The 9516-nt window shown below is 62.9% G+C and overlaps 1 protein-coding gene across 1 annotated transcript; it reads left to right on the forward strand.

Annotated features, from left to right (window-relative positions):
- The first annotated feature begins 1869 nt into the window (after nt 1-1869).
- On the forward strand, nt 1870-5233 carry IRX3 (iroquois homeobox 3). Its single transcript, XM_037141547.2, has 4 exons — nt 1870-2855; nt 3031-4138; nt 4322-4388; nt 4835-5233. The coding sequence occupies exons 1-4, from the start codon at nt 2589-2591 to the stop codon at nt 4887-4889; spliced, it is 1497 nt and encodes a 498-aa protein (XP_036997442.2). The 5' UTR covers nt 1870-2588; the 3' UTR covers nt 4890-5233.
- The last annotated feature ends 4283 nt before the right edge of the window (nt 5234-9516 follow it).

Raw genomic sequence — 9516 nt, forward strand, 5'->3', positions numbered from 1 at the left:
TTCCTGCTGGAAGAGCGGAGTTAGATTTCGGGCATTTCATCCGGGCACCTGAGAGCGCAGCCCCAGTTTCCCTACCTCCGCACGGGGCTGTGCGCGCTGCCCTGTTGCGGTGCCAGCGCCAGGGCACCAGAGATGCCAAGCCTCCCGTCTGACACCTGGGCAGTACTCCGGGAAATCGTGTTATCGTTACCTTCAATTCTGAACCCGAGATTTTTCCCGACGAGATGAGCTCAGGATCCCCTGCGCCACTTCTGTGAGAGTTTTAACTCGAAACAAAAATCAGGCGCTTGGGAAACATGTCAAAGCCGCAGCTCCCCAATGCCGCCTTCTCGGGAGAGACTCCGGCTGCGGCCCACGCAGGGGGTCCCGCAGAGTCAGGTGTGGGGGAGCTTAGGGCAGCAGCCCGCCCCACTCCGAGAAGGCCACCGGTCGGTTATCCCCATTGAACCCTACACCCGTCTGCCTCCAAACCTTCCCTTGTGTTCCCCCCCAAGTTTCTCAGCGTCCTCCCACCTCCGGGATCTCCAACCAGTGTGCGAAGAGTGGTGGTCAGAGGCGGGGAGCGGGGATGGAATGAAAACTGGGTGCCCACGCGAGTTCATTCCCTAACGGGGCTCCGCGGAGCTGCTGAGACCGGAGACAGCTGGGCCGGGACCCTCCGGTCCCTCCCCTCTGCTGGAATTCGGACGCAACTCCTCTGTCAATGGGCGCACGGCGGCCACCATCTGCCTCCCGGCCGGGGCCGGCGTCTCCACGGCACGGTCACCGCCCTGGTGTCGTCCGTGAGCGCTCCCAGCGCCGGGTCGGCCTGCGCGCGTCCGTCGCCGCCGCGGCCTAAAGCGCTCCGCCCGGAGCCGCCACCATCCCGGGGATTTCCTCCCAGCTCTCGGAGGCACACCCTGGTCCGTGAAGGTGGGCGCTTGGAGACTGGGGTATATCCTACCATAAAACTAAGAGTCTCGCCTCCCTTCCCCACCGGAACCCGTGGGAAAAACCTCGCGGAAAGATCACAGGTTGGCGCTGAGGCCGGGGGGCAGGGGAAGAGCAGCAGCGGAACGAAGGGTCTTTGCAGACAGAAAATTCCGACGCGCCAACTTCTCAAAGCGCTCCCGGAAAGTTGCCGGAGCCTTCGTCACCCGGCTCCTCCCCCTCCTGCGCCCACTCATGGCGCGGGCAGGATCCACGTTCGGGTCGTTGCTCCCCCAGGACTCCCGGGGCGTCCACCCTGCAGACCCCTTCGTAGGCCAAGCCTGCCATTTCTAACATATATATATATATATATATATATATTGCACCCAGACACTGAGGCGGCGTAAACGTGGCTAGTTTCTGGGTTTAGTTCTGTCGGATTGGGGGCAGCCTCGACCCCCTGAGCAGGGAGATGGCCTTTGAACGTATGACTACAATGCACCTCCTCACCTTCTACCTGCCTCCTGCCTCCCCACGCTGCTTTGAGTGGCCAGCCCCCTGAGAAAGGGGCCCGGGCTGACTACGGCCCCGGCACTGGCCCCGGACCCAGGTCTGGTCCGACCCAGGCTCCGTACTGGGGCAGGGAGAGAGGCACCGAGCGGCGGGAAACCGGGAGGGGGGAACTGACCCCGTACCAACCCCCGTCCCCAAGCCTCTCCTCCCCCTACTCCACCCGAGCCGCTCCAAGAAGGCCAAAGGGGGCGGGAAGGGGCTGGGAGCGCTGGGTCCTGCCCCCCAACCCGGCCCGCCCCGCGCGCGGTATTCGCGGGGGTGGGCGGCCTCGCCAGTGAGGCTCCCCAGCGATTGGCGACTCGGGAAGAAGACGCAAGGAAAAGTCGAATAAGAGGGCGCGACGTCAGACCTGAGATTTGGGGAAGGGCGAGGGAGGGAGCCAGGGCGGGGACGGACACACAGACGAGACGGACACCTCTCCCTCCCACCCCTGCCCCGCACAGCACCCTAACTGTGCGCAACTTGAGGCCGCCTTAGTCCGGGACGCAGAGGCCGGGGCGGGGCGGGGACAGTGTTATGTGAGGGAAGAGCGAGAGGGGAAAGAGCAAAGGGAACGGAAAGGGGAGGAAAAGAAATCGTGAGAGAAAGGGAAGGAGGAGAAAGGACAGAGTTTCCTAGCGCCCAGAAGGGGTAAAGAGCCCGAAGGAGCGGAAGCGATCCTGGGGGGAGAGGAGCGCGCGGAGGGGAGGGGAGAGGAAGGGCGAGGAGGAGGAGTGAGAACTAGAGGAGGGCGAAGGAAGCGTGGCGCGACCCTGCCGGGGAGAGGAGGGCAGCGAGGAGCCCGGCGCGGGCAGAGGCAGCTCCGGCAGCGAGAGGAGGGAGCGCGGCGCGGAGAGGAGGGGCTTGCGGGCCCGTGGAAATGTCAATCAGAGCCCGGAGCCGGGGGAATCTTCGCCAATCTGTTCGGACCTGACCTGGCTCCTCGCCGCCGCCGCGCCGCCGCCGCCGAGCAGATCAATAGGTGAACGCGGAGCGCCGCGCAGCGCGGGAGGCAGCGCGGCCCCAGCCCGGCCCGGCCCCCGATGCGCGCCGGAGCCCGCGGGTGGCGCTGAGCAGGGCGGCCCCGGGGGCCGGACCCCCTCTCCGTCCGTGCCCCGCGGGCCACCATGTCCTTCCCCCAGCTCGGATACCAGTACATCCGCCCGCTCTACCCACCCGAGCGCCCGGGGGCCGCCGCTGGTGGCGGCAGCGCTGGGGCCCGGGGCGGCCCGGGAGCCGGAGCCTCGGAGCTGGCCGCCTCGGGATCCCTGTCCAATGTGCTCTCGTCCGTGTACGGGGCGCCCTACGCTGCGGCGGCAGCGGCGGCAGCCGCCGCCCAAGGCTACGGCGCCTTCCTGCCCTACGCGGCCGAGCTGCCCATCTTCCCGCAGCTGGTAAGCGCCCGAGGAGCCGGGAACGAGGGGGTGGGAGCTGGGGCGCCGGACGGGGTGAGCGGGCGGGAGTGGACTAGCGGGGCCCGGGCGGGGGGGGGGCGTGGAGGCCGCCACGGCCAGGGCTCATCCGCGCTCCCTCCGCGCGCGTGTCCCTTCCTTCCCCACGTGAGTACAGGGCGCCCAGTATGAGCTGAAAGACAGCCCCGGGGTGCAGCATCCGGCCGCGGCAGCCGCGTTTCCGCACCCGCACGCCGCCTTCTACCCGTACGGCCAGTACCAGTTCGGAGACCCGTCCCGTCCCAAGAACGCCACCCGGGAGAGCACGAGCACGCTCAAGGCCTGGCTCAACGAGCACCGCAAGAACCCCTACCCCACCAAGGGCGAGAAGATCATGCTGGCCATCATCACCAAGATGACCCTCACCCAGGTGTCCACCTGGTTCGCCAACGCGCGCCGGCGCCTCAAGAAGGAGAACAAGATGACCTGGGCGCCCCGCAGCCGCACCGACGAGGAGGGCAACGCTTACGGGAGCGAGCGGGAAGAGGAAGACGAGGAGGACGACGAAGACGACGGCAAACGCGAGCTGGAGCTGGAGGAGGAGGAGCTCGGAGGGGAGGAGGAGGACGCGGGGGGCGAGGGCCTGGCGGACGACGACGAGGAGGACGAGGAGATCGATTTGGAGAACGTAGACGGCGCAGCCACGCCTGAGCTGGGCCTGGCTGGGGCGGCGCACCGGGACGAGGGCCTCGGCCTGGTACCCATTTCGGACTCCAAGAACAGCGACTCGGACGACAGCTCCGAGGGCCTGGAGGAGCGTCCGCTGCCGGCCCTGAGTCTGGCCCCAGTACAGCCGCCGATGGCCGTGGCTCCGCCATCTCCGCCCTCGCCCCCCGCGGGCCTGGATCCCTGTGCTCCCGCTCCAGCGCCCGCCTCTGCCCTGCAGAAGCCCAAGATCTGGTCCCTGGCCGAGACGGCCACAAGCCCCGACAACCCGCGCCGCTCGCCTCCGGGCGCGGGGGGCTCTCCTCCTGGGGCAGCTGTCGCGCCCCCAACCCTGCAGCTCTCCCCGGCCGCGGCGCACAGACTCGTCTCTGCGCCGCTGGGCAAGTTCCCCGCTTGGACCAACCGGCCGTTCCCGGGCCCGCCGCCCGGCCCACGCCCGCACCCTCTCTCCCTGCTCGGCTCAGCCCCTCCACACCTGTTGGGACTTCCCGGAGCCGCGGGTCACCAGGCCACCGCCGCAGCCGCCTTCGCTCGGCCCGCGGAGCCGGAGGGCGGAACAGGTGACTGCTCAGCTCAACGCAGGGAGGTGGGGAGCGGGCTCTGGGGATCGCCGTGCGGCCGGAGAAGGAGGGCAGGACCCCAAGGGCTCAGGGCTTTCACCGCCTAGCGCCTGCCTCCCACGGCCCCGGGAGCCAGAACAAAGTGCCCTAAAGGCCCTCCTTTTTCTCCCTCGCTTCCCTTAGATCGCTGTAGTGCCTTGGAAGTGGAGAAAAAGTTACTCAAGACAGCTTTCCAGCCCGTGCCCAGGCGGTAAGAGACGCGGAGGTGGGCGGAATGTGGGACCGGCAGGCTGGGGAAGTAAAGAACCGGAGCAAACGCGGGCTTTTTGCCCCCACCCCAGGGAACGCAGCTGGGACAAACTTTTAAAAGGGGACAACACACTCTTTCGTAGTCTCCGAGGGCCCCGAGGTGGTGCGACAGCTCGGTCCCAGTCCTTGCCGCGCGGTTGAGGGTCTGGTGCTCAGCCCTGCCAGCCGGCCCCTGGGGCCCACCTCCCTCCTCCCAGACCCCAGCCTCCGGGCTGAGCCCTCTCCACTCTTAACGGTTAAACGGGAAGGCCAGTAGCCAGAGCCGGCACGATTACCGTGCGGCACCTCCCTGCCCCCGGCCTCCGCCCCGGTTGGGTCTCCCAGCCTTAGGCACTGCGCTTGCCCTTCTCTCTCCTGGCCTTTGCTACCGTTGCCTCTCTCTTGCAGGCCCCAGAACCACCTGGACGCTGCGCTGGTCTTGTCAGCTCTCTCCTCATCCTAGTTCTTTTAAAATTTTAAAAAAAATAATTGTAATAATTGTAAAAAAAATCGCTCTGTATAGTTATGACTTGTAAGCATGTCTGTGTATGAATACCTAAAAAAGAAAACTCAACAAAAAAATAAAAAGAAATCAAACAAGTCCCCCCGGGTTCTCCCCAAGTCGCGTCTGTGCCCACATTAGTTGAGTTGGTGAAATTGGTTTGTAAGGTTGATTTTGGGGGGGTGGAGTTTCAGTGCGAGTAAGTGTGTCTGACTTGTTTGTATATACAGAAAAATGTACATATGTGTGAACCGAATTGTACAAGAAAGTATCTATTTTTGGCTAAATAAATGAGCTGTTGCCACTTTGACTACAACCCGCCTGCTGCCCCCAGAGGGATCTGTTTGCTGGGTTTTACTCGCTGTGTTCCGCCCTCGCCCCCACCGTCCATGTGTAAGAGTCGCTGGAATCAGCAGAAGCGGAGGAGAGACGGGCCGGACCGCGTGAGCCGAGGAGCCTGGAGGCGCGGAAGTGGCGGGGCTGGGGGCGCCGCTGGAGAAGTACCCGGGGCTCCGGACAGGAAGGGCAGAGGAGGCAGGTGGGGAACCGGCGCGAGATTCCCTGCAAGGAATCTCGGTGAGAAAGCGGCCCCCCACCGGCCGGCCCACAGAGGCAACCACGGGGTCTTGCGGCGTCTAGTGACAGCGCAGGAAGCTTAAGGGAGGGTCTGCATGCGGAGGGGTTAGGCTGGGAGGTTCTCACCCTCCTCGTGCCCCCACTCTTGGATTGGCACAACTGAGCTTAGTTCCTTATACAGGGAGCCATGCACGCTCAGCTCCAAGCCCCCTTCCAACCGCGTTGCAGCCACAGACTCCCCCGCATAGAAGCTACAGTGGAGCGCGGAGCTTAGGGGCGCACATCCTTCCCTCTTGGTTCCTGGGCCCAGCCCGAATTCAGAGTTGGGGGCCCCAGGATATGGCAGCATCTGCGCGCCTGGCACTGCAGTGGGTTTTGCCCGGGTGCCCTCAAGGGCAGCCTTCAGAGGCCCGGGCGCGGAGGGTCCAGGCAGGAGCACAGACCCAGGCGGGATTCAGGCTACAGGCAGGACCGGTCCGGGCCGACCAGGGGAGGGAGTCGGGAAATTTGGGGCTGGAGCTCCCTCTACAGGACAGAAGGGCCGCTCGGTGTGGGCCACCAAGGCCTCCAGGCTGGGCCAGGCACCAGACCCCTCCTGCCCTCCTTTTTCAGTCCAGCATCCAACTCGGACTTGAAGTTGTAAGGAATTCAGGGAGAGGGACGAGTTGGGGTACAAAGTGGGGGTACCTTTTTTGCATCTCCCTCCTCACTTTTAGTTAGTATGTTTATAAGGCGGCAGCTGCCAGGTGTTGGCCCTGCATAGTGGGGCGTGTGACAATCTCATGGGTCTCCAGGGAGGTTTGGGAAGAGCTTGCAGGCCAGAAACCATGAACACGCGTCACACTGTACAACTTGGGGGTGCATACAAGCGGAGGGGGTCCAGCAAGGCCTGGTCCAATGCAGATGCAGCTGCCAGTACCCGCCCCACCCTGGGGACCCCCCACTCAGGCTGGGGTAGTTGAGCTGTGTCAGGGCCCCAGAGGTGAGTGGGAAGGAGTGTGAGTGTCGGGCCTTCCGGGGTCACACAGAGCTGGTGACGCAGAGACAGGACACCAGGCAGAGGAGGTCAGAAACCGGTGCTCCTTGCTCCCAGTGGGCGGGAGGCCTCTCTGCTGCTCCCTCTTCTCCCAGCTCCCCCTTAACTCTTAACTTTCTTTCTTCTGGAGTTCGGGTTCTTCCCTGGTGGCCGGGAGGCTGTGGTTTGGCTCTGGCCCTGGACACTGCCAGCGCCTCCCAGACATGCAGCCAGCTCCAGCGGCCTGGGCCCTAAACCTCCGAGGCCAAGGCTGGCCTGGGATACTGCTGGGGGATGGGGAGGTGGGGGGCGGCCTCTGTTAGCATGCTCAGCTTCACAACACCCCCAGAGGCCCTGGCTGGTACCTCCCGAGCTTCACTGTGACATGGACCCCCGCCCCCTCCACTTCCTGTGAAATCCCGAGCAGATAATTAACTCCTCTGTGTCCTATTTCCTCAGCTATGCAGTGGGAATGGACACCTACCTCTAGGGGTGAAGGGTATTTGTCAAAGCACAGGGGGATGCTGGCATGTGGTGGGTGAGGGTAGATCGCCCGAGTCCTGCAATTATATTCCAGAATCCCAGACCCCCACCCCCTCAGCCTCCTGGCAGCGTTCTGCCACACCCCCTCTTGTCACCCTAAAAGTGAGGCCTCTGAGTCGAGGCCTCTCAAAACCCAACTCAACCTGGGAAAAGGAAACCACCCAGGCAGGGAGAGCAGGTGAGAGCAAAGCCAGGCGGCCTCTCCACGCCGAGGGCCCACCAAGGGGGAAGACGAGCCTCCTCCGTGCGGAGGGAGTGGGTGTCAAGAGGCCAGGCAGAGCGGGACAGACCTGAGCTCCTGTCCCCGGTCTCTCTCCTGGGAAAACCCCCGAGTGCCCTTCACCCTTCAGCCCACCCCATTCCATGGACCATGGTCCCTGGAGGAGACCCACCTGGCCCACTGAGAGAGTAGCATGAGTGGGTGCCAGAGGAGAGTAAACTCAAGAGCAGCTCCCGTGTTTGCACGTGGGCCCCTCACCTGCTTTAACACGACTCCAATAAGACAGCCTTGAACAAAAGGGAAAAGCCTGCTCAGGCTTCTCAGCCAAGAAAGGGAAGAGGAGACAGCTCCCCTCGGCTGCCTTTCCATTTCACCAGGAAGCAGGCTGCTCACCCTCCTCCCAGAACCTCCTCCCTGGGTCCTCCCCTCAGCTCCTTCCTCTCAGGGATCCTAGAACGGCCTCTAGCCTTCACGGTCCAGCCCTACAGCTTAGAAAGGAGAAAGGAAGCTCGGGGAGAGAAGGAGGGGAAAAAAGGAAGCCAGGGAGGAGAGAGATGGGGAAGAGATGGGGATCTCTTCCTTGGTCCTGCTGAAGCTTCGATTAGAAATAAAATGTGTCAATCACTCCTCCTGGAAGGGGTTCCTGCTGTCGGGGCTGGTTATGCAAAGCACTCCTAGGTGTGTGGGGATAATCAATTAGGTCAGAGGAAGGAGTGTGTGGCTCCGCTTCCCTCATTATCTGCATGGGGCCGGAGAATAGAATCATCTCCCTAAGTGATGGCCCGCCTCTGGGACTGGCACATTCCCGGTGGCCAATGGAATTTCTTTCCCGTAGAATACGGGGAGGAGGAAGTGGAATCCAGTCTGAAGGCAGCACAGACAGGCTGGAGGCTGCGGGACAGGAAGGGATGCTCCAGCCGCTCACCTGTCCCAGGTGAGACGTGAGGAGAGGGCGAGCCCTCACCTGCTGGGCTGGGGGGTCTCCAGGTGCACAGTCAGGGCCAACGGGTCTGCTGTCTTAGGCCCAAGTTATGGAAGGTCAGAGAGAGGGACTGGGTGGGAGATTCTGTCAGGAACTCACGTTGGGCCTAATTACTTGTATCCTTCTAGAAATGTCTTCTGTACCCTGTAATCCCGGGTTGCACATACCCTCTACCTCCATCAGATGAAAATGGACAATTAACTGCAGGTGTGCAGAACCGTGTCCGTGGTTAGAGGTACCTCTCACTTGAGAGGGGGGCAAGTCCTATCCTCTCTCTGGGCCTCCCACTCACCGTCTGCAGCACGGAGGGGACCGGACTAGAAGAATGTGTCCACATTTCCTTACATATCCCCTGTTGTCTACGATTGGGCACAAATGAGAAGGTGTGGACCTAAAGATAATTACGGGAGTGACAGGGACCCACCGCCTCTCCAGTATCGCCTCCTGACCCTAACCAGTGGCTGTCTGACCGAGCTGGCCGAGCCGACCACACTAAAGATGTCCATCTAGCCTGTGACCAGCGTAGCTTTGACGCAGTCACTGTTCCCATCTGAACGCTCCAGGCCCTCCATGTGCCGCCCTGACTGTCTGGGTAGAAAAGCCCATGAGGCCTCTCTCCCTGGGAGTGAGTAGAGACCTGGGACAGGCCCTAGGAGTGCTTCTCGACAGACAATGCCCCTCTGCCGGGACAGTTTCGATTGTCATGACTGGCCAGGAGTGTTCCTGGCACCTAACACCTAGATAGTGAGCACAAAGGTCCTACAAGGCACAGACCAGCCCTGAACACAAAGAATTCTCTGGTCCAGATGTCAGCAGGGCCGAGGCCGGGACAGCATCCTGTGAGGCCAGGGAGAGGTGTCCGGGGCAACCCTCAGCCGGGTCTCCTCTCCCAGAACCACGGCTCTGTGCAGAAACAAGAAGACAGGGTGCTAAGTGGGGCGCTTTTTGTTCTTTAAAAGCTCTGAGCCCTGGAAGGAGGAAGTGGGGTGAGAGAGAGGAGGCCATGCCGGCCTGGGAACAAGAGAGTGGGTTTCAGCTCAGCCTGGCGCCCCGAGCCTGGTGCCCCGAGCCTGGTGCCCCGAGCCGCTGGCAGTGGGACCGTCCCAGGCGAGAGGGACAAAGTCGGCCCAGAAGAGGATGCATCAGGACAGTCGGGGCCTTCCTCTCTGGATGTCGTGACGGGAGCGGGTCACGGGGAGGTTTGCACAGATGAAAGCTCGACTCCTGGGGTTTTGCCTCAGAGTCATTGCCA

This window comes from Artibeus jamaicensis, unplaced genomic scaffold (assembly GCF_021234435.1).
Source record: "Artibeus jamaicensis isolate MK-2021 breed Jamaican fruit bat unplaced genomic scaffold, CSHL_Jam_final contig_3152, whole genome shotgun sequence".
Lineage (NCBI taxonomy): Eukaryota > Metazoa > Chordata > Mammalia > Chiroptera > Phyllostomidae > Artibeus > Artibeus jamaicensis.

What these genes read in the sequence shown, in the direction of transcription:
- IRX3 (XM_037141547.2), top strand. Translation starts at nt 2,589, where the DNA reads ATGTCCTTCCCCCAGCTCGGATACCAGTACATCCGCCCGCTCTACCCA. An exon ending in GGAGCCGGAGGGCGGAACAG is followed by an intron (nt 4,139 to 4,321) that starts GTGACTGCTCAG and finishes CGCTTCCCTTAG; the next exon opens with ATCGCTGTAGTGCCTTGGAA. An exon ending in TTCCAGCCCGTGCCCAGGCG is followed by an intron (nt 4,389 to 4,834) that starts GTAAGAGACGCG and finishes TCTCTCTTGCAG; the next exon opens with GCCCCAGAACCACCTGGACG.